Genomic DNA, 25,315 nt, shown 5'->3' on the forward strand with positions numbered 1-25,315 from the left:
TGCTATTTAACTCGAAGAAGGAACAAAAAAGATGGTATTTCCTGTAGGATTCTAGTCTATTCTTATTTTAACAACTTTCGTCATCTCAATTTAGCCGCAATTCTATAGACTATTATCCCTTCCTTGTGCACTTAGTAGGTCAAACCCTTGCTGACTTGACACCGCTTTTCGATTAGTTATCAAACGCATAGAAGACACAAATTGTTTTTGACGTGTGCTGATTCCATTTGGGAATACAAACACATTGTTCTAGCATCCTGATACACAAACTGGCACTCCTACTCAAGCTGGTTTGGGACACGTTGGCCCAAAGCGTATTCCTTTCATTAGTACTCTGAAATATGCCATGCATAGCTGAATTTAGAAAGGTTATTGGTTAGTCACTGCGCCTCCAGCGGGATTTTAATCCTCTTGGAAGATTCCGATAAACGTACATATCTATCACCTCATGTGTAATGATAGAATGTGTTGAAATGGCAAAAAATGTGCACAATAATGCATGGTGCATTCGACATTTTCAACACATGTTTTTCGGCTTGCTATACTTTCGCCTCTCTTCTTTTTTATTTGGTACAATGATTTGTTTGTTTTAACCTTAATCATTATTAAAGAAAAGTTTGAATCGGCCTTCAAGGCCCTTTTCGTTGACGTCACAAGGGTCAGATAAAGCAAAACAAAGATTCATATTACATGACTGAATTCCTAATCTTAACAATGATCTTAACAATGTCATACATATGCATTAGCACAAGGCTTTAATCTCTACGCCTACCTTGGAGGGGTAGGGGAGATCACTGCCTTTTCTAAGTTACCCTCCAGAAAAGCGGGTCAATCTAAGAAAGGTAAAAACCAATCAACCTCTACTGAATGGAAGCTCAACTGCGGTATAGGTAGATTGAACTATAATTTGAGTGTGAACTTTCAACTCAGCTCTTAAAAAAATCATCAAAAATTGTTCATTAAGACGTTTCCTCCTTTTTTGGTTAAATCAAGACTTTCAACTTGCCATATTTTCAAATATTTTGTTTTGTTTTCTAATTAGAGGAATGAATATTATAACCGTATCTACTTGGTACAGATCTTAACTATAGATGCAACGTCACGGTAATTTTTTTTTGTCGCGGCAAAAAAGCTGCAATAAACTTGTTAAAAATGACCGCCCGCATCATTACATAAAGTGACATATACGGTGGCCATGTTGATGATAAGAAGACGGAGAAGGAGGAGGATGGGGATTAAGATGAGGATAATGATAAGAAGGTGAGGGAGATTAAGATTATGATGAAGAGAAGGAGGAAGAGGAGGAGAATGGGGATGATGATGATGATGATATTATGAGGATGGAGATAAGGAACAGGGAGAGGAAGAAAAATTATGATAAAGGGAAGGAGGAGAGGAAGTAGATTGGGAAGGTGAGGAGAAGGACAAGGACGATGAGGAATATGATATTCAGAAAACTAACTGCTTGTTTATTTCTTTCTGTCGTTTCAGGTTGAGGGTACCGTGTCTTAGGACGCGTCTGACGAATGATCGATGTCCCAAATGCCTGACGTCAACATGACAAGGTTGAAGAGGCAAGGAAGCGAGGACATAGTGCCATGTCCGACCACAAAGGTCAGGGGGCGCTTTTTGGTCTTATTTTAACCTCATAACGGCTGATGAATCTAAAAGTGTAACTGATGATGCCCCGACCGTTGGACAACTATCGAGCGATCGAAACTCTTCGTAGTAGTTCAAACCAATTTCTCTGATAAGACGATTTATTTCTTACATTCTTGTGCGGTTTTGTTGCCTTTAATAAGATTCTTACATTAAGGATTCTATTAAAATTATTGGACATATAAATCCATTCTAACTTACCAAACTGTATCGATTTAGTGGAAAGATGGCCCAAACAAATGTTCTTTGGCAGCATTGAACAGCATAGCATTTTCTGATCTAAAATTCTCGCAAACGTGTAACGCTGCATATACTTTATACATATTCTGCAAGCTTTCTTCCATACTGCAAAAACAACATTTGTCACTGTCAGATGATATTACTTCACTGTAACAGTTAATATTTCTTGCTGGGGGGTATGCCTACCTCAAAATAATAATTTACGAACACCCTGGAGTGCCAAAACACTGGTCTTCGAAGTACATTATATTTTGTGTCGATTCATTGCTAACCTACTTTTCAAGGTTACTCCCAGCCCCTCACCCCCCTCGCTCAATGCCTGCTACATAACTTTATCTTGATTGACAGCGCCGTCGGACAATATTCGTCCCTAGGCGGTATAAGGCGATCTATCAGAGCGTAGACCGACGTCTCGGCACTGAATTGAAATGTCCTGTGTCGCCAGAAAGCGACACGGAGAGGGATTACTTTGATTACTTTAACGCTGAAATACACTTCATAAAGTGGGTTGGTCTCTGCGTCCCCCCAGCACGATAGTACTGTTCGATTTCCTATACATGGGAGTTACACGTCAAAATCTAAACGGAATATGCGCAGTTCTTTCGAATACGCTCTGAAGAACTAGACTCTGGGTGAAAATGTGAAAATTAGGGCTAACGAAATGATAAATCAGACGCCGATGCATACCTTTACTTAAGAAATAATTATTCACTTCTTTCTGCATTTGCAAATACATAAAAATATTGTGATATAAAATAAGACCAAGCTGACGCTATACTTTACTTGTTACTTGATACCGATAATGTTTGATCTAAAAAAAAAAAACAAGTAAGCAAGCAAGAAAACAAATAAACAGGTACAGTTAATCAGGACAGGAAGGAATATACACATTTTTGTATTCCGTTTTAAAATCTGGAATTTCTATGAAACCAAGGGCGCTAAAGTTTGCATTTTGAAGTAAACAAGGGGTCAAACACAAATAGAACAGAGACGGTTCGTATTTTGATTTGAAATAAGGCCGCAGGCAAAATCGTTTTGGAAGGTAAAAAAATTGCAAATGCTCGGACCGTATACGCGTAGCAAAATAAATGACAAGAAAGCCATACTTTGACACCAGAGATGAAACATTCATAAGAAATCATAAATACGGCCAGAGACTTTACTGCATCGAGGTATAGGAAAGATGAAAGTTTTTGTGTTTTAAAAGTTATAAATTGTCCTAACGGTCACTCCTAGGGGACGGCGTAGGGTGAAAAGCGTCGACCTCATCTTTCAGTTTCAATCATCGGCTGGGAGTGATTAAATCATCGTGAGAACCGCTGGATCCACGGTCCCCTTTATTACGGGCGTTCGATCTCATCCCACCGCAAATATTAGGAGATTTCTCCAGGGACTTCCCCTCTGGACTTCACTACCGGGATTGTGGCCGTGCATGACAATAGGGGGCAAGCGCTCCGGCAACTCAGACACGAATTTATCTGATTTTAGTTCGATAGTTTGTGCTTAATTGTAGCAGAGGTGGAGATATGCACGCAAACCATCATCCCTATGTATATTGTGAGGAGATTCTTGAAAGCTGCTTATGTCATTTAGATATCACCTGGTTCATTATCCTTAGTTTTCCGGCATATGTTAAATGTATTCCCTTGTCTGTTGCATGTCATTGCCCCCCTCCCTTCCACAACTCATCCCTCTATAATGATGTTTCCCAACTACATGTCGTACGATAAACTTCAACTTAGAATTTACAAAATTTTGTATGTATGAAAACGATTTTGAAGTCAACTGCTTACCAATGCATTGTATCGCTCCTGTATCGTATATCAATCCTATTTGTCTGAACAAAATCTTAATCGCCGCCAAATGAGGTTTGGAATTCATCAGAGTGGGTTTAACCAAAGCGCACTTGCCTAACTCTAACCCGTGTCGACTTTGTCAATATTATGTATTTTTTTAATTTCAAATCTAACCATTTATAATTTTTATTTGCTTTGTCATTTTGTGGATGGTATTGTTTATAATGTAGCACTCCTAACGGCAGTCTGTATCTGTATATTCACCATAGTGATAGCCTCGCATTACAAAATGAAGCTGTCTTTTTCACCGTTGCTGTTTCAGCCTTAGCTACCTTTAGGTGGTTTCTTCTGTCGCGTTACAGTCTGCTTTAAAACCATGCGACATGAAAATCATACAACGGACTACATCTAATTTGACCGTGCCCTTACAACAATGCAAGCCGTGCCGAAAACGTAAATTCACGCGTTGAAACCATCACAATAACGTGTACATATCATGTTTCAGGCGCTTCCGAAGCTTCCAGTCCCTACCCTCCAACAGACGTTAGAAGGTTATCTGAAGGTTGTCCGCCCTCTGGTATCAGATGACAAATACGAAGAGACGAAAAGGAAGGTGGAAGAGTTCGGCAAACCTGGTGGAGTCGGCGATATGCTACAAGAGAAGTTGCTAGAATATTCCCAGACAAAAGTCAATTGGGTGAGTATGATATGCTCCTACAGTTAACATTTTCCATAGCGCACAGCAATATTGCAAATGTTAGAATTTGTCTACTAGTTATCAAACCTTTCTCCTAGTAGGTATGTTACACGCGTATTTGCCATTGAGAACGGTGCAAAATTATTTGGTATGTGAATGATAGTTTCTTCTTATTGTTGCAAAATACTTGTTGCCATACTTTGACAAGGAAGACCATTGGCACTCAATTTGAGATACTCATGCTGATACACGTTTTTGGTCAAGAGTCATGGAAGACAGACTCATAAGTACAATTTTTACATCTTTTTCTCAAATGTTTGCAAAGATAAACGCAATACAGATGTGTATGTGCATATTACAGAAATCAAGTTGGTCGTGAACAACTTGCAAAGGTCATACAATGCGTCATAAACGATATGTTCAATAAAACACTAAATGGCTAAAACATTCCTTTGGGGATACAAATGAGCCACAACGAAAATATATTGAATTTCAGTACTCTTAAATATGACGTAAAGAAAATCTTTATTTCAACCGAACGGACAACTTAGAAAGTTTATTCTAGGAACGCAAAAATAAACGAGGAGTCAAATCGAAGATGACAATTTGGTTTCGAGATATATTTCAATACCATGACATCGCTGGGGCTAGGGTAATATATCATCGTAATAGACCAAGAAGGTCACGTGAAAATCCAAACATGAATGCCAATGAAAGACCTTTGAAGATGTTAGGAAGAGATATGAAATACCAGTGTCTGAATTATATGAGGTGTTTGAAATGTTTTATTGTAAGAGAAACATTTCTGAAATGCAGGAACATCAAATTTAAGTCTAAACCATCAGATGAATACATTCAACATCACGCATTACTTGCTTTGTAACAATTTCCAAAGAGATACATATGAATCATGTGATATCAGCAGTAAACATGTTCTAGACTCATGTTTTATGTTACGATATTGTTATGTAATAGCTGAATCTAACGTTAACTGATTCGTTTGCTAGCATAACTTAACTTACATGATAAAGTTGATGTAAAATCGTGTATTCAGTGCACGGAACGCCAAGACAAGATAGCATTAGATACGTGTAGTTCCTCTTTTATAAAATTGTTTCAAAAGAGGGTTTGCTCCCTTGCGCATTAGAATGGGAGCAATTATGGAAGACTACAAACTGACGCAAGAAGTTACATTTAGTTGCAAAAAGGTGTTTAATAAGATACCTGACCTGAAGCTAGCCATTCATTTGTTTGGCAGATTCGTGCGGTTACATAAGAGCACACAGTACCTGAAATGAATATCGTAGGGAAATATTGATTTCAAACCATATTCCAGTTACTTTATGATATATTAGAATAATATTTCGTTCCTAAAGTAGCATCAGGTGTTATATCGTGGGATTAGTTAGAATCTATCGATGTCGGGTTCGGGTCACGAAAGCAATTATTACTAACCTTGACGCATCAAACCTAAAACACCCTAAAGTGTTATAAAAACTTTCATCGACTTTTGTCTGGGAGACAAAATAATTTCGCGTCTCATAATTGCTGTTTCGGTGTCTACGGGAGGTTGTATCTTTCCTATTACTGACGATATTGCACGGATATTGCATGTGCGGGTTAGGAAAAGGTCAAACCTCTCAGCGGTAAAGGAAAAAGACGGCACGTCGGCTTGGACTGTAGCCAGCCCCAACATTCTCGGAGTCGAATTGATCCTAAATCACTTGTTCTTTAATGCACATTCTAACAATTATGAGAAGAAAGGTTCAAATATTCGAACCTTTCTTGTCATATTTGTGTAGAATGTGCATTATTTTCTAGCAAAATAGAACAAACGGAATATCCACATTATGACCACATAGGCTTACAACCGAATCGGATGAAAAATACTAAAACTAGTGACAGGTGTTTTATTATATCAAACATGGATTGAGACACCGATATTTTTAATTGTTGTGATATAATGCATACAAGACTATAAAACACGATTTCTTCAAGAGTAAAAATGATAAGGATATTGGAGGTTCTTTTTTCACAACCAGTAATGTCTCACCTGCTGACGTTTCGGTGTCAGACACCTTCTTCAGAGCTTCTGACTGGAGTACTACCTCTCGCTGCTATAAGTAGCCAAAGTAGGTGCGGCATTGCTAGTTGTGAAAAAAGAACCTCCAATCCTATGCTCTACCAACCTGATGAATCTAATGATAAGCTTTCATTAACTACAGTATTTTAGCTAGTCGGACACACATCCAAACGCATGGAACCAATACGTTCTCTGGCGAAAATGTTGAAACTGCAGATTAGTAGCCTCCTTTTAAGGCCTTCCGGGCGGCGCCGGCGTTTATTTATGTGAGATGAGCTGATTCACGGTATTCAACGTATCGTGCCAGGTTCTTCGGCTGAGGGGACCGTATCTGCTTGGAGGACCGAATCTTCCGCATGGGGTGCTGCAATTCAAAATCGAAACATTGTACCACTGTATATATATAACAATTGTACATCAACTCACTCCCTTTATGCTGACAATGCTAACATCTTTTTATACCATCTCCCCAATGTACACACTATTAGGTGTATGACTGGTGGATGGATGACATGTACCTGACCGCGAGACTGCCGTTGGTGATCAACTCCAGCCCAGGCATGGTGTTCCCCAAGCAGAACTTCACTGAACCTTCCGACCAACTCAGGTTTGTATGGAGATATGTATTTACATCATGCAACGTTTATTGCATAAAGAATCCGTTCCAGCATGAAATTTCATTCGAGTTGGCAGGATTTCCGCATTTAAGGGGCAGAAAGTCCCCATTCTTTCCAAGTGTTGCTTGTGTAAATTTTAGTCTTAATTCATAAAATCCATTTTGCTCTCGTGATGTTACACAAGCTATATATAGAAGAGAATCCATGGGAATAAATGTTGCGGTGTAAATTAAACACTGAAAATCATACTGTTGTTGAATAAGGGAGATTAATGGTAAAAAAGAGCCATTTTTCAAAATTGAACAGTACTCGACAAAATATGATGTGGCCTTTCAAATATGTGTACACTATAATCAACTTCTCTGCCCGACCCACTTTCTACTTTTGGGGGTAATTCATTTGTCTTTCAGGTTTGCCGCAAGATTGATATCAGGCATCATGGATTATAAGGTCATATTGGACGCGTAAGTATTAACTTTCTTCTTCGTCTGTTGAAAAATGACTAAATGGAATAACATCTACTAACATCCAAAAGGGTACATAATTCCGTCACCCTGAAAATATATGTCCGAACAAATCTCCAAACCAATGTCTCCCAGTATAATGCGTTCCTGTATATCTAAACTTTGCATAACTGGGGGTACTGCACTCTCTCAAACCCTCTGTTTTTCAACGTGACGGATCTATGTAACCGGGCGGATTACGTTAATGATAGTTGAAATATATACTATTGTATGCAAAGTTACGTATAAGTACATTGATACACATGCATAGAGTCTTAGATATGGGATACACATATTGGTACTGATAGCGGTATATATATACAGACTGCGCATAGAGAATGGCTTTGCAGTAAAAATACACCTTTCTCTCTCTATCTCTATTTCAGCCGAGCCCTACCCATAGACTACGCCCGTGGGCAGCTGGCAGGACAGCCCTTGTGTATGGAGCAGTACTACAGACTGTTCTCGTCGTACAGAGTGCCGGGGTTAACCAAGGACATGCTAGTCTCACCGGATAGTAGCGTCATGCCGGAACCGGAGCACATCATTGTCGTATGCAAAAATCAGGTACGACACAGAGTGGAGTGTTGCTATGGCCAAACAGTTCTCTACCACCCTAGAACAGTATGAATGCGCGTATCCGAATGTGAAGTGCTTATTGTCCTTCCATGCAGTTCGGAAGGGTTTTAGGACTATGTTTTCTATTGATGGCATTCCTTTTAGATTCACTGTAGCTTATTCATCCCAATGAGCGTAGTTTGAGGGACATTCTAACATACCACGACACGAAATGGGTGACTAGATTAAACTTTCATCTTTGACCTATGATGACTTGTTAACCATGACATTGCACTTTAGGACAGCCAGTCGATATTTCTCTTGCAAAAATAAAATGGGAGGTTTATCTTTGGATAGAATACAGTGAATATATATTTTAGAGAAATATTTCCATCGTGGCCAATCGCAAAATCTGCGGTTTATTGAATTTATGAAAAAAGGTAATAAAACTGATCAACAGCCATTCACATCCCTTTTTTGTAACTAATAATTGCGTAAATACGGGGTTGGTCGTAGTAAGGTTTTTGTATCATGAACTGACACTGCACATCCATGCATACAATGTATCATTGACCAATGCATGTGGCGTCTATAAATTATATCCAAAGATTCAAATGAGTCATGATAGTCATGAATAGCAAAGCTACAGAGATTCGTTTTTAATTACCTCCCCTTCTCCTCATCCTCAGTTTTTTGTTCTCGATGTCATCATCAACTTCAAACGCCTGAGCGAAGCCGACCTTTTCAACCAGTTGAAGCGAATTATGCAAACTGCTACAGCTGGAGACAGGTGCGAACCTGTTGGACTGCTAACTGCAGGGGACAGGACAGAGTGGGCTAAGGCTAGAATAAAACTCATGGAAGGTACGTTTACACCATCTGATATACAATGTATAAAGCATGTTTGTAAACAAGGAAATGTCGAATGTTGCATTTTAGAACGAGGTAAGTTTAGAATGTAAAGAAATCGGATCCACCAAAAGTTTCTGATGTACATCTCCAGACTTTCAATGTATGAATGACCAACTACTTCAGGATCCGTCACTTGACATATGTGAATTGCGATTACAGCAATGGTTGTTGTAGTCTGTATAACCAAAACTCCAGCTATACGGGGCTGTAATGGCCCCTCCCCGCTTACCGGTTACAGGGCGGCTGCTATAAGCGCTATTAAATCAGGCTATGATTGTTGATATTCTAGTTATTTTGTAGTACGCAGTTTCTTACAGTCAAACATGCATTCTCAATATCCCTTGGGAATCACTGCACGAAAGGCAAACATACCTTTAAGATTAGATTTCGTGCAGTGAATGTTAGCAACATACTTTTTTACTATTAAACAGTTTCATCATCCTTAGGATTAGGAAAAAAAGAAAAAAATGACGAATGTATGCTTTGTGATATTTATTACGTTTGTCTCTATTTTTTAACACTAACTTCGTAATCAAATGGGGTGTCATAATAAACTTGAAGAGAAGGAAAGAATATGCTGATAAAAAGCGTCTCGTTTGTTTGAAGATTCAACAAACCGGGACTCTCTGGACATGATAGAGCGGTGCATCTTTGTCCTGTGTCTGGACGAGGGTGTGTGTTGTGACAAGACTGACCTGACATTGGCCTGTCAGATGCTCCATGGCAACGGATCCCATAGCAACACTCCAAACAGATGGTTCGACAAGACCATGCAGGTGAGAAATGTACCATATGAAATGGTTGATGGGAAAGGGCCTTTCACGGCGTTATTTCTTTTCAACTTAATTATGCATATTAGCATTACGTTGATATATTGTTCAGTCTACTTTAAGAAGAAAGCCATGACATTAATAACTATTAATGAAATTGCAAAGATTTACATCTGGTCTTCAAATTTCCTTGCGTCCATGATCAGTGTGTCTAGAATTTGTATGTGTCCAGAAGTCTTTGCAGCATTATGAATGTTTAAGTACATATCTAAGCAAAATACTTTCATAGCCGTTTAAGGCTCTTTGTTCTCAGCCAAGATGTTTTTGTAAGCACGATTACGACGATAAGAGACACAAGTACAGCCTCAATTCACACAAGTGTTGTTGAGGAATTCTTACAAAAGGTTCCCGGATGACGCCAAGATGGCTACCGGTGGAAATGACGTCACTGAATGGTACCCGGATGTAGTACAGTTGCATGTAGTAAACAGCGTCTCGTTCCCAGGACGGGGCCAGTGGGGGTGATGACACGACATGTCTGGAGAAGAACGATGTGCCTTTGGCCCGCCAGATGCTTCACGGGGACGGGTCGTACTCAAACACGGCCAACAGGTGGTTCGACAAAACGATGCAGGTCAGAAAACCTGCCAGAAGACACGTGAATGTAGCCATGTAGAGAAAATACTGTAATTGCATCTACGTTCGAGTGCTTTTACAAGGGGGTAGAAGGGCAAAACAATTCGCGGTTGCATTTAGTTCGCTACGAAGAGCTTACCGTGAAAATAAAACCACCGCTAAAATTTCTGCATCTACACGTTTGGGTATACAAAACATTGCGGAGGATCTTTTGGGTAGTAGCATTGCGGGGTGGTGACGTCAAGCACTGACGTCATACAGAAAGCTTCTCTTAAATTTGGTTTAAACATGTGTTTCAATTAATCTATACTAATGTATTAAGAAAACAAAACTACTATATTCATTATTCATATAAAGACTTTCGTGACATATGTATGTCTTTTTTTTAAATGAACGGCAATTCTTTAAATTGAAAACATAGAATACAACTAACATTTCATACTATTTGACAAAGACTAACGCCCTACATCGTATTCCTAGTTTACATGGGGTTTGGTTGTTTCAAAATGTTCCGCTATATTGATGTTGTTGTTTTTTCAACTTTTTTTCAAGTTCATCGTTGCAGACGATGGAGCCTGTGGGCTGGTGTACGAACACTCGCCGTCAGAGGGCGTTGCTGTCGTGCAGCTTGTAGAACATCTTTTGAACTATATGTAAGTCATTAACTTGGAGAATACTTTTCATACATTAAACTTATAGTGATATTTCACATATCATATATAAATTGTATATCGCTTGTTTTTTTTCATACCACTTCAATAACAAATCTAGAAATAATACAATCTTATTCGAAATTTTTCTGTCCTTTTTCTATTACAAAAGTTATAAATGTTTCAGCAAAAAAATCCACAGCCATGCCTCATTGTTCTCTGTCTGTTACCTCATCACTGCTCATTCATCATCTAACACTATTACGCCTTTTGAAACTAGCCGTTTGCAGTGAACGCGTTAGTACATTCATCTCTTCATTAGTCTGCTTTTCCAAAAAATCCATCTTGCTCGCTGTAGACCCATCATGTAAGGCTTGGTGTTGTCATCTTGGTGCTCATTTACCTAAACAACTGCCGCCTCTATCTTGCTCCGCTGCTACTCTGTCAGACGTGTTAACCCTTGGAATGATGTCTGCCAGCGAGACAACCCGGCTATCCCTCACGCTTGCCATTCGAGGTTAGAACATATTGCTCACGCTTGTCACTTGGGGTAAAAATATATATATATTCCTTGCCTTCGTTGTACATCCGAGGCTGAAATATATACCTCACGCTTGCCAGTAGAGGAAATAGAATGCCACTCAGGATACACGCTAGCCACTTGAACTTGACAGTTAAGGTGAATATGTGTTCCTCAAACTTGCAATTTGTGGGTAACATATGTTCCTCATCTCGGTCTAAATCTGTCCCTTTTTTTCACTATTTCGCGCTAGAGAGACAAGCAAAACACGTCAAAACGGTGAATGTAATGTTAAACTATTTCCAACACAAAGAATTGTCCAACAAATATTTCGACCAAATCCTAAATCTTTCACACGGTGACAAAAGTTTACAAAAGATTCGTGATGCCGAAAGTCTGTGGTAGATAGATTTTTTGTGCTGAACAATTAGAATGACTGCAATGCGATCTTTGATTCTTTTATTTTTTTTGCAGTCAAAAATACCAATCCAAGAAGATGCTTCGTGCCCAGTCCATCTGCGAGCTGCCGTTCCCGCGTCGTCTCAGGTGGAAGTTGTCTCCCGAGGTCTTTGAGTACCTCAAGATGTCCAGAGAAAGTGTCGACAGGTAGGCATCGTTCACGTGGTTTTTTCCTTGTCGGAAAAACGGCAAATATTTGTGTGGCCTGACAGCACGAAGTCTGTAGGCAACTGACGCCTAGTGTGGGTAAACAGGAAGTGGCCAGAGGACCTCCTGGAGAGACATAATCCTCGGAGCCGCCACGAGGCTGGAGGGCCAGTGTGTGGGATGACAGCATCTGGGGTGCGAAGAAACTGTCACGGCCAGCGATTTGTTTCTAATAAAATGCGTTATTTTACGACATTGCGGGATATTCAGACTAATTTGTCCTTGATTAAGGATCGATAGCGACGGCTCTTTTAACACAGCAGCGCACTGTTACATGAAATGCGGTGCTATTGTGATACCCAATTCAGCACCAAGGACAGTTCCTAGGCATTTCGGGACAAAGGACAGAAAGGTCCGTTTTTTTACATAATGGGAAGCATAATGTAAACGTAAAATGCATTCAAATTGTTCTTATTTCCTGGAATGGCATCGTGTTAACAGAATGAAGAAATTAAATACATACATATAGCAGAGAGTTTGGTAAGAAATACGAATCACGTGAATAGAACACTTAAAGAGAAACATAACATTTCTATCTTCGTGGATCTTTATATAAGTGGACATGATTAAAAATGAAACTTTATTCACTACATTTTCTTTTATCATGGTATTGTTCTTTAGGTCCATCGCGAACATGGACCTCCACATCATGCGGTACACCAGATTCGGGAAGAGTTTCCCCAAGTCACAGAACATGAGTCCTGACGGATTCGTACAGCTGGCACTACAACTTACTTACTTCAAGTAAGTTATAATTCTATTTGCATTAAACGTGGCGAAGCTTTTTTTGGGCACAAAATACACAAATATTCTAGTTCACAAAATTGTCTATGGCAGCGCATATGTTCTTACGATTCAGGTTCTAGTATGTTTTGAAGAAAAGTTAAACTGAGTTGTGAGACATCCATTCAAACTTAGAACAAAGACTTGCTTGGGCTTTGCATAAAACCTTGCCACCCCTGAGCTCTAGTACTTTGATTCCAAAACAGCCGAACTTGATATGATATATGTGTTTTTGTATGATATCGCAATCTCCTAGTCTACGACTTCTTATCATTAGGTTATAGATACCAATTTTAGCATCAATGGAAGAAGGGAGATTGTTTGAAACCACCAACTTTCCTTACCAGGCTGCATAGACGGTTGGTGTCCACATACGAGAGCGCCTCTACGCGGAGGTTCCAGCTGGGAAGGGTTGACAACATTCGAGCCGCGTCTATAGAAGCGGACAACTGGGTGCGGGCCATGTGTTCCGATACTGTGGAGGTACGTATTACAGTATAGGACTTTTTTATACACAGCATACAATAGAATTAGGCTTCATATAGTTTCAATGTCCAATTTTTTTTGGCTAGATAAGAAGATATCTCAATACAGAAATTGTAAAAATGTACGACTCACGTCTCAGTAGAGAAAACCACACTGTGCGTATATCTTTGACTTCAAAATCTATCAGGCAAAGCGTTTCCTTTATCTCTTCATTCTGAAATACAGTTGATAGTTACGTATGCCCTAATTATTAAAAAAACACTTGACCGGTATATAGAGGGTAAATGTTTCCCAGTAAAGAAATTATACTATCAATACTAGTTCTCACCATATCAAAGTGTTTTATTTAGTTGGGTATCAATAAACATTATATCTCTATTTTGCAGGACTATGATAGAATGGAGCTGTTTAAAAAGGCGCTGAAAGCTCAGCGAAACTTCACTTTGCAGGTGGGTTAAACAAAATTGATCGGAAACACAACCTCACATGGATGATATCAAACTTCCTATTACCCTTACCCCTTCCCTCAGTGTCTAGTTTCCTCGTAAAAGTATCCCTTGCGTGTTTAGATAAGAGCATAGATAAGAATATAGAACATTTACCTTATGATTATGTCATCTAAGAATTAGGGAGTTTTGTGTATCATATATATTTGATTTGATTTGAAATCAGGATACTTCTTATTGATATAATGAATCAAGAGTAAGCGAAGCCTACCTACCTGACACTGTAACCAACTTAGATACTTTCCTTGAAGCTCTAATGGAGAGAAAATTTTGCAAAACTTACAATGAAGATATTGAATGTTGATTGGATGCTGTTTTACAGGCACTCAAAGGTCAGGGCATCGACTGTCACCTACTGGGTTTGAAGGAGATGGCGGCCATGATCGACATGCCCATGCCAGACATCTTTACTGATGATTCGTTTGATCTCACTAACAAGTTCGTGCTGTCGACAAGTCAGGTACTACAATAAAAATGTCAACAAAACATTTCACATTACTGGTGGAGATTGGGATCTTTTAAGAGGAAAATTCAAACTTTAACTGAAAGCAAAACAGATTCGTTTAAATACACCTTCAGATTTCTTTTCTATGCTTTGTCAATAGTCTTTGTCACTGGTAAGATGACATGAGCTGCAAAACGTATTTTCCCATGCAATAGTCATTGTTCCAGCTCCTACATCGTATGTCACTGATTTCTTGTTCACATAATTATTATTATTGTTCCAGAAAATCTTTGCAACATTTTATGAATATACAATATATAAGTTGACTTTATGCCGTTTCTCTTGCACAGGTGCCAACAACAATGGACGCCTTCATGTGTTACGGCCCAGTGGTGAACAACGGCTACGGTGCCTGCTACAACCCACATGACGACTACATCCTGTTCTGTCTGTCATCATTCAAAGACTGTGGGGACTCCGATTCTGAGAGGTTCACGAGCGCCCTCCGACAGGCCCTAGATGATATGCAACACCTTTGTCTCAAGGTCAGTTCCCCTCTGATAAGTCATACCATAGTTCCAACTGCGCATGTGCAGTCGTACGTGATGCATGGTGGGCTAAGGTCAAAGGTTAAGCTCAGTATAACTTCACATTGCAGGTGGGTGAAAGATTGGTCTGAAACACAGGCAGACTATGAAACTTTCTTTTACTCTTACCCTCAATGTCTAATTTTCTCATAAAAAATTAGCTACTGCTGTCACCCTTGCGTGTTTATTTGACAATCATTCCTTTGCCCAGACGTTTCTCGTGGATGTTTGTTTTACTTTCAAGTGGCCTAAATCTAACCTGTGACCTTACCCACGATCCCATGCGAAGATGCGAAAAAGCTTGAATTTGGGTAATGGTTGTGATAAACTAAATCAAAAGTGTTCACTCGATTTATATTCAATACTAGAAACCTGTCTTCAAAATGCTGAAAGAAGTGTAGGGCCTAAGTCTATGTAATATATGATTTTCTTCGCGTTCTGTATTATTTTCTTGTCGGTTACGACACGCGATAGATGCCTGTACATTTCCACTGGCATGCTGATAAATCGAAAATCAAATCAAAATGAAATCGATCATTCATCTTATTTTGTTCTTTAAATACCCCTCTTCATATAGGTCAACCATCCACCATCTCCGGTCATGGATCTCAGAAAGGTCGACATCAATGGCGATTCCAAGATGGCGAACGGAATCGACGGTCATCAGTTAGGCCTTCCCATGTTCCCTTGCGTAATGGCTAGAGAAAATGATCCAATTAGGAAGCAGAACAGCAGAGATGATGACGACTCGACCCGTGGACCAATCGCAGACGGTGCAATGGCGCAAACATGATTGGATAATTCTCCGTACTATGTGATTAGCCTAATGTTGACTAGCGTTTGTAAACGTTTACCAATCTGCTATGTGTACACGGGAGTTTGCACCATCTTAGGCCATTCAAAAATACACAAAGTCAGAAAAAGTATATGAATCAAAACAGTGGCAAATATAGATCATCTTACTAGCCCCAAACCAACCATATTTGGTCAAAAGTTGCGATAAAAATGAAAAAAGCAATCATAACAATTGTTTTCCATGTTGTGAATCGGGACTTTCATTCCCATCCTCCATATGATGTTTGAGTCAATGACAAAAAAAAGAAAGAAAAAAAATTAAAACCCGTACACAACATATGCCACTATAACAGTTTTTGTCACAAAAATGTATACTTATATGCATTGAATTAGGACGACTACCATTCGCAAAGTATTTATAAGTGATTACGGGCAGTAATATCTCTACGGTGTGTGTACTTGTAAATGTGTTATAAGATGGCTAGAAAAAAAATAAATGGTGAAAGTTAAAACGAAGTTGCAACAGAGGTAGAAAGAAGAGTATTCGGTTCCGTTATTATTGGGGCCAAAGGGTTGTTTATATGTAAATCTATGCATATTTATTGTGTAATATGTACGTCTAGCTGTCTATGCTCTAGATGGATCTATAAAAAGTATTTATGTTCAACATCTATTACGGGAACTACAAACGAAGCCGCCATCTTGGTATAATTACAAGTCACCCAAATAAAAGCCTTCATTTCCATGAGGAAGATACAATAATGGATATGAGATCATTATGAAAAATATTGGAATGATTGTTATATATATAAATACTTCAATACATTAAGGTAGATTGGTTGTAGCATTTGTCTGAGAAGTGTCCAGCTTTCATTATAGAGTACCAAGTATGTTGCGAGTGACAACTAGTTTCTTCTAGACATATATCTGACCTCTTCAGTGTCTGTTTGGATTGTATTAATAGTAAATGTGAATACGAACCATTTTAGGGAAAGATAGATTGTTTAGGCCGAGGACAATTAGCATTGTTTTTCAAATTACGGGCCTGGAAAAAATAGGGTCGAAATGTAAGTATACGGATTCCTTTTATTAAGACTTCGGCCGAGGTAATTCAAACCACTTAAATGTATCGGGACAATGGCATTTCCAATATCATATTTCAATTGTACAAGACACAGATTTTCATTGAATCAAAATTAAAAAGATCATGTTAAAAAAAAATTCCAAAACGATTTTATCACTCAAATGTCGTATAGAAAAAGTTGTATGTCCCTTGCAATTGGTTGACTGCTAGTGTCTGTCAAGTAACCGGAAAGACAACATTTTTTCTTAGGCCTCAACATGTCAGATATTCTTTGTGCTGAAAGATAGCGAACCTAAACTGGAAGTAAATCGCAGTAAGATGAAATCACATTTCAAGATACTCAGGCTCTATAGAAAACGTGACTTTGTTGAAACGTACACTGCTATATAGGATGAAAAATATTTCCATCGTGAATATGCAACTATTTGTATTGTATGTGTACAATTTGATGCGCAGTCATGCATGTGATCAAATTTCTATTGCAAAGTCATACCATAGAAGCAACCTATTGCATATCTATTGCTGACCAATACAGTATATAGATACATTAGAAAACTGTCAAAAAGTATCACATTATCAACAGTGTGATCGTAAAGGAGTGAAATATGCTGCATATACATTGTATTGTATCTAGTTATAAATGTGACTCTATATGGCAATATATGAATTATTCACTATGAACGTCTTTCAGTGTGTACATAATACCTAGAGACTGTATTTGTCTCCTGTGGAAGACTTATGTACCTAGAATTTAAAATCTTGTCCTTGTGTATTTCTAGCTCTAAGTACATGGTCATACACCCCCAAACATAAAGCATCAAGCCATAGAGTAACGTTATCGAATCATACACAAAATATAGAAGTTTCATATTACAGCATTTTAAGTTTCCGATGAAAGGAAATAATGTAAAGAATCGATAAAACAGTGACAAAAAATAAACGCCCTCTGTTATTTGCATGCAGCTTATTTTGTTTTAACAATGTATTTATTTTCCGGGCAGAAAATACTTGAATGTGCGAAGCCGTTTATTGAGTTTCATTGCAATATTTCCTCTGTCTAAGGAAAACATTGTGGGTTTGCTACAATATAGCGTAACCCAGGGAAAAAAATGTTTGCCATACATATTGCTAAGTAGAGTATAGCAAATTTTCATTTCTATAATGTTTGCATGGAAAAATATCTGGTGCTGATATTAGAAATCAACGAAGTGGCTATAAATTCAATGTCAAAGCAACCGGTCCGGTAGCAATGCCACACTCAAGCATGTCTGGAAAAATAATCATTTTAAGCTGAACAGTTATCTTAAAGAAAACGGGGCCATCATCAGCAAACGACGATGCAAACTATTTCAACGGGATGCCACCTAGCGACATTGTTATGCATTACACGTTAAGCAAGCACACCGCCGCCCCTATTCTTCAATGGTACAAGAGATTGAGCCGTACAATATATACCTTCTGAGAGTTTATCTTCTTCCTCTCTTGAATGATACTTATGTATGTAAATTGATGTATGTTGCTATTAAAATGTAGAAATAATGTGTCTGTGGACATCTACTATGATACATTAAGTATATTAAGACTATCATCTTCGAGTGTAGTGAAGACATTGTCTCTAGATTCTCAATATGTCTTTTCATGGATTGTCTGCTCATCTTTTACACCTTATATGATGGTCTTAGTCTCTCTCCGCTTAACATTGAGAAAACAACAGTTATGATCCATTTGCAACCATTGACCATTTTAATGGCTAATAGCTTGTGTTTATACAGTCTCGCTGGTTGGGGTTAATGACCTCCTTCCAAAGGGGACGGTAACTGTCGGGCCGGCCGCTAGGGGCGCGATTTTAGTTGTAGAACAGTTATACGTTGTAACAAATAGAAAACCTTGCAAGTTTTCTTGATAGCTGTACCTTCCGTTTAGATAGTTTTAAGACGACAGACAATTATTTCCGATTATAGAATTATTAGAGGTTTGAAAGGTAGTCTTCAGTGGGATCATTGTCTACCAGCTTGTCGACCAATCAGAAATTGACTCGTCCTCTATTAAAATTACCTTTGAAATCTCTTTCCTTTTTATCACTTGCAATCTTGTAACGATTTAGACTTAACAGCAAATTTACATTCTATCCACTGTTTTGTTTAAACACATTATAGATTTTATTTTTGTTTTTGACAGTCTTACAGTCATTCATTCTTTATTCAAAACGGTAGCCAAATATAGATGCACGGAATTGTCTGCAGGGGTCAATCGAAGATCTGAAAACCTGCCGAACAGGTTAATTTGATTAAACCCTACAGTCAGCCATTTTGAAACTGTGAATAACGGAAGAATCCATTTTTAAAATGATCGTACTAAGAGAGAACCAGAAAAGGTTAAACGCATTACCCATTATTTTATCACGTGATTAGGTATAAGTTTATTTCTGTGTAGTTATTCAAGATAATCATTTCATACATGGTAAGTAACTAGTACTTAAGAAAGCATTAGGTAACCTTCCACTCCCTATGTAACTTTTGGTTTGTTCCGTCATGATCTGGAAGATGTTGTTGTCTTGTAGCGCTTTCAGCGTCAATTAATCAGTGTCTGCATTTAGCACAGACAACTTATTACGTGCAGCATCTCATTCCTTGAACATGCGATGAAACAACACGGCAGACCACAGGTGAGATCTTTATGCAGTTCATTTCATTATTAGGGAAAGTATGAGTGATATTTTGATAAAACTTTGTTAAAAAAACAGAAGATATATGGAGGGTACATGTAACTATTGAAATAGTACACGTAGTTTATATGTAAATCGTCGACAGGTGTTTCGTAGGAAGTCGAGGTTAAAACCGAAATCATTTGCTTAGAATGATTAAGACTGTTATTTCATGAAGAATCTCTGGACGGTATGTGTGCGTTGGGGTGGGGGGTTTCGAGTATTCATGATGTGCTTTGATATTAATTTCAATCTAAGTATATAGTCAGTCCAAAAAGATGTAATTGAAACACAAAATCTTCTTAATATCTAGCTTTAGTGATAAACAGAGTTTGCAAAATCAAAAGAATCGAGGTCCTTTATAATAATTTTACACCGTATTCTAAACCGTTGTCTAAGAATCTTACCATTTCCATGATTGCTGTTGACTGCCATAGCTATGAACGACTGGCATCGATAAATTTTGCACATTCAGGAATTCTACAGGTGCCTTTAATCGAAGAAGAAAAATCAATATGATAACGGTTATGTGGTAGATTTATATCCCTGTGTTGATATTTGGCCCAGAAGATTTCTATTTGTATATTTAGTAGGTACATGTATTCTCCAAGCAGAGGCTTCGATCGAGGGGGGTAGTTTTGTCCGGGATTTTAACGTCAAAATCCCGGACAAAACTACCCCTCTCGATCGAAGCCTCTGCTTGGAGAATAGGTACATGTAGGTGAATTTAAAACCCACTCAAAAAAGGACAAGACAAGTATCAGAAAAGTTATCAACCAAGGTTGAGATATTAAAAAAAAAATTCCCTCTAACTATTGAAGAGGGAAAGTCCTTTCTTCCAAGAACAGTAAATACATTCTTATCGGATTGCTTTAACCGTCGCATGCAATTATATGTACATATGTTTAATAGGTGTAAAATGATTATCAGGTGTAATACAATTAGTTGCCGCCGCATCGCGTGTTGTTGGGTTATGCAAAAGGTTGGTTATACCGAATAAACAGTTACAGATATTATCTACTAGCTAGCTATAGCATCTCCATGAAGAATGTAGGTGATATGCTAAGCACAAATAGAAACATATCTAGACACGTCTGCAAGATGCAGACAACAAATTAAACAGAAAAGTGTGTTATTGTACGATTACATTGCAAAGCAATTCTAAAATATGATTTTTTCCTTCTTTTATTGCTATCTAGATGAGGCGTGTACTCCATGATTGACAATAATCTGTCGTCGACTAATCAACAAACAAATAAGGTCAGGATCTTAAATTTCGGAATAAGAACCAAGAATCAACAGTTTTGAAAGCCGTGAGGTCAAATCATCCCAAATCATGGCCACCGCGGCGACAGCGAGCGCCATACTTGGCATAATGGGAATCATCATGTTACTGATAATGATGATAATTGTCATCTGTGTGATACGGTGTCTATGTAACGAAAGAATGCAACCTGGTCGCGAGGAAAAAGTTCCTCCCATCAGACATTCGCAGGTAGAGAAACATTCGCAATGGAACGAGAAAGACAAGAGGTCGAAAGTACTTCAGTGGATCTCAACGTCACATATGCAAGGACTATCTCTGAAGGTTCCTTTGAATGCCGTGAAAAACTACATTGGTCGCAAGAAAACTAAATCGGAAGGAATGATAGAGACGACATATCACGTTCCCAAGGCATTCTCTCCCGTGGGGCAAAGCATGCTGGGAGAATATTGGGATGCCGATGACGTAATGGACCCAGAGAAAAACGTCAAAGTCATCGTAAAAGAAGTTGCCGTACAGCCGAACATCCGATTTCCAGTCGATTCCGATTACGGTTTATGTACACCACTTAGATTATCCCCGAGCATCTACAAGAATACTACAACTGACATGTTTCTAGACGATTATCCCAGAGTTATGGGTAAACTTGGATTCAGCTTTAACTACAACAGACTAGAGGAAATACTCTATGTAACAATCATTGGAACAAAGAACCTACCCCCCTCTAGGGGCAACCAGAAAGAAGCTGCTGGCACTTATGTCAGTGTAGTACGCCTTCCAAACGATGGGCGGCGCTTTAGAACAAAAGTGCAGAGAAACACGTTCAATCCTCAGTTCTCAGAGACGACGTCATTTCCGGTTACTGTGAACGAGTTGAGGGATGTGACGTTAAAGCTGAACGTTGTCCGCCTAGACGTCTATTCAACGCCGACGGTGATTGGTCAAGTGACGTTCCCATTCCGAGACCTGTTGCTACCCTATGGCGAGATATGGGAGGATCTTTGCCCATCTGGAAAGGTAAGCAATAAGCATCTCTAAAATGCAAATTTTGTGCTAATCTGCATATTGAAAAAGCATAGTAGCTTAGTTCAAAAGAGAGTTACTGTAATGTATATCGGAGTGGCCATGGATGAATTGAATAAGAAGTTGACAATAACTTCAGTGTTGTCTAAATACTATTTTCAAATCACATCAAATTAATGTAAAGTGTGTATTTTTGTTAAATGTGCCTCTTACACGACACTTTCAAAAGAGTGCAAACAAATTTCCTTTATTCATTTATTTCGCTTTTAGATGTAGCAAATGTTATTATGGTACTTTGTTTTCAAATTCTTCAAGCTTAGTCATTTAGTTTCGTTAAATAGATTATGTCATAAATCAGTTTTAATGCCATAAATCTTCATATCATCTTTTCAGAATGCTTCTGAGCAGGAGAAGAGTGAAGTTCTTGTCTCTCTGAAGTATGACTCCGACAGACAACTCCTGGACGTTGAGTTTATCCAGGCACGGAACGCCAGCCCGGCCTTGTTCCTCCACCTTCCACCGCGCTGTGGCGCTGTCGCACAGAAGGACGGTACGTAAAACTACACAGTAAAGAAGATCAACCAAAATTTCCAAGAAACGAAGCAAGAATCAATAAAGACACAATCGTCTAAAAAATATTTCGGTATTTTCTGTATGTGTTCTACAAAACGTTAACTTATTTGCCTCTATGTGGCTCGAGGAGCACATGGACTTTGCATAGTATTACGTGCATGCATGTGTTCCCCCTAGAATTCTTTTCAGACTTTAATTGTTCTTTCTGGCTTGTCCTCTGTAGATAAACAAATGTCTTCTTTGCCATATTAACTATCAGTTCCTTTAAAAAAGAAGTTATTGATGAATACAACCACTTTATTAGGATATGCATATGACAGCACGTATAATGTAGCCTACATTATACGTAGGTAGGTACATTCCAAAATGTTATCAAATCATGCATAGGTGATTTTCAGGCTTTTTAGTAGCTTCTAAATCAAGCCAATGCCTTAGAGCATGAAATTGGATTGCTGTAGTTTCTTTAAGTTTATAGAATATTACTCAACGACCTTGTTGAAGGGCAATTCGTGATTTTTCCCTCATCTTTTTTTTTGTTTCTTTGTTTTTATCATACAGTGCTCCTGAACGGACGAGTATCTCTGGTAAGAGGGAACCAGATCCTGAGATCACAACGGACGGGCACACAGCGGGGCAGTTTCGACCCTGTCTTCAAAGAAACCTTCACATTTGACGTGTCGCTCTGGGGAGTCAACCAGGTAAGCTAGTCTCCTGATTTTAAGATCTGGAAATAAACTCTTCAAGGACAAAAGCGGAAAAACAACAGTTTATGAAGCCTACGTATGCTTCACAAATGTTCTACTCAACTCATCCAATTTGATCTAAATGGCGTTAAAAACTACAGATGAGTAAAATATTGTACAGAACGACGAATTTACAACTGGCACATGTTTGTTACTACATGGGAGTCATCACGGTTGAAATATCTACCAGCGATAATGTTATATGTACCAGTTTAGAAAACATAACAGAATAATAAATATCGTGCCTTTACCATTGAAACATTTTCATATTAGAAACAAACTAAGAATAAGTGTGTGAACGGATGGACGGTTTATTGCACAACAGGTAAAAGGACAAAATCTTGGCAACATCTTTTTTTTACAACTGTAAGAAACTCGTCTATTTTGGATATGATAAAAAATATAGCTGCGGTTTTATATGAGTAATGAATTTGATATACTAATCTAAGGATGAAAACGCTAAGAACTAATAAATTTCTCTTTTGTTTAAGGTGGGCCTGATCATCTCCCTCTGTCAACGACTGGACCTACACACCGAGATGTTAGGAAAGGTCACCCTGGGGTCACATGTGGGACGAAACATCACGGAAATCCTCGGAAATTCTCCTGGTACACCACAGTGGTACCCTCTGGAGTAATCAAACCACATCAGCGCAAAAAAGGTTGGACGAAACAGCACGGGAATCCTCGGAGATTCTCCTGGTATACCACAGTGGTACCGGCTGGAGTAATCAAACCACATAAGCGCACAACAGAGACATTGTTAACACAATTTTCTCATTCTAAATTAACAGTTGGTTGCAATTATAGTAATGGTTCTCCTAGTGTTGTATGAAAAGCGATGCTCATATGTAAAACAAAGTACCATTCATTACATTTGTTGTATGATAAGGTCATATATCTGTTAAAAAAGTGCAAAGTAAAATAGCACTTAAAATGCAGATTTTGTTGCATCAGACAGACAACTAGTCGAATAACCTGAAGGAATTCAGCATGCATACTCTCCAAGCAGAGGAGGGGTTTCGGCTGGTTTTTGACGTGTTTTAAGGCGTTTTTGTCGGGCTTTCTACTTTGTCATTTTTTGGTCAACATGACAAAGTAGAAAGCCCGACAAAAACGCCTTAAAACTCGTCAAAAACCTGCCGGAACCCCTCCTCTGCTTGGGGAGTAAGCAACATGGAATGGATGTATATTCTTTTGATTTTGAAACAGGGCATATCGAAGGATAAGCTTTGAAGACTTATAATAAATGACCCAAACACAGGATGCAGCGTGGACAGCTGCAGGTTATGATAGTACATTTGTTGCAATCGATAGATTCAAGTATGTAGAATTGTAGATTGATGGAGTATGACATGGAATCTTTACCTTGCATCAAGCAATTAAATCAGTAAATGTGTGATTGCTTATTGTTTGTTAATGTTCTGTTATTGTCGTGTTTATCCATTTCATGAATCAATTCATTGATACAAAGTTTAAAAAGGGGTAACATTGAAACATGTATCCCATGCAAAAAAATCCTATTCAAATTGTTAACATCTAGTTTTCAACAAATGCCGCCGTATAATTACAAAATCCACGTGATTTCTCCTACCATTATTGTCCTGCCAAAATACACTTTTAACGCTATCAATTAAAAGATAACAAGACACATTTCTTTACACTCTATTGATGAAAAGATGAGCCTAATATGTATTTTTTTTAAATTCAGAGAAAAAATACACATGTCTGTACACTCTATCAATGAAAAGATAAGCCTATATTTAAAAGTTTGATGTGAACATTTGAATTTCAAGAGATGCCGCCTTGCGAAACACCACGTGATATTCCCAATTATCACCGACCCTGCCAACTGACCCATGACTACAACCTGTCCAACCACCCGCCTGAAAACGCCCCCTGACCCAGTGGGAATGAGATTGTGCAGCGCCTATACCCAAAACAATAGCCGACAGACAACATATCATTTTGTATCATTGCATTTCTGCTTTGGGAGGGGGAGGGAATAGGCATAT

General features: G+C 38.5%; 2 protein-coding genes across 6 annotated transcripts in view; both read left to right on the forward strand.

Moving 5' to 3' along the window:
* The window catches only part of LOC136448267 (choline O-acetyltransferase-like), a 65,030-nt gene extending 46,494 nt beyond the window's left edge, over window positions 1-18,536 (forward strand). For 2 of the 5 annotated variants that reach the window (XM_066447596.1, XM_066447597.1), the window contains exons 4-20: window positions 1,492-1,614; window positions 4,201-4,392; window positions 6,964-7,082; window positions 7,503-7,556; window positions 7,982-8,162; window positions 8,843-9,017; window positions 9,672-9,841; window positions 10,341-10,469; window positions 11,024-11,124; window positions 11,570-11,638; window positions 12,116-12,247; window positions 12,929-13,051; window positions 13,438-13,573; window positions 13,963-14,025; window positions 14,405-14,542; window positions 14,878-15,072; window positions 15,692-18,536. In XM_066447596.1, the coding sequence (XP_066303693.1) occupies window positions 1,534-1,614; window positions 4,201-4,392; window positions 6,964-7,082; window positions 7,503-7,556; window positions 7,982-8,162; window positions 8,843-9,017; window positions 9,672-9,841; window positions 10,341-10,469; window positions 11,024-11,124; window positions 11,570-11,638; window positions 12,116-12,247; window positions 12,929-13,051; window positions 13,438-13,573; window positions 13,963-14,025; window positions 14,405-14,542; window positions 14,878-15,072; window positions 15,692-15,907 (2,274 nt within the window). In that variant the 5' untranslated portion in view covers window positions 1,492-1,533 and the 3' untranslated portion in view covers window positions 15,908-18,536. The remainder of the gene's footprint in view (window positions 1-1,491; window positions 1,615-4,200; window positions 4,393-6,963; window positions 7,083-7,502; window positions 7,557-7,981; window positions 8,163-8,842; window positions 9,018-9,671; window positions 9,842-10,340; window positions 10,470-11,023; window positions 11,125-11,569; window positions 11,639-12,115; window positions 12,248-12,928; window positions 13,052-13,437; window positions 13,574-13,962; window positions 14,026-14,404; window positions 14,543-14,877; window positions 15,073-15,691) is intronic. The other 3 variants (XM_066447598.1, XM_066447599.1, XM_066447600.1) reach the window with 3 other exon arrangements.
* Window positions 18,537-21,033: 2,497 nt separating this feature from the next.
* Window positions 21,034-24,699, forward strand: LOC136448269 (synaptotagmin-2-like). Its single transcript, XM_066447602.1, has 4 exons — window positions 21,034-21,978; window positions 22,378-22,534; window positions 23,116-23,255; window positions 23,792-24,699. The coding sequence occupies exons 1-4, from the start codon at window positions 21,034-21,036 to the stop codon at window positions 23,936-23,938; spliced, it is 1,389 nt and encodes a 462-aa protein (XP_066303699.1). The 3' UTR covers window positions 23,939-24,699.
* The last annotated feature ends 616 nt before the right edge of the window (window positions 24,700-25,315 follow it).

The sequence above is a fragment of the Branchiostoma lanceolatum genome, chromosome 14 (genome assembly GCF_035083965.1).
Source record: "Branchiostoma lanceolatum isolate klBraLanc5 chromosome 14, klBraLanc5.hap2, whole genome shotgun sequence".
Taxonomy (NCBI): Eukaryota; Metazoa; Chordata; class Leptocardii; order Amphioxiformes; family Branchiostomatidae; genus Branchiostoma; species Branchiostoma lanceolatum.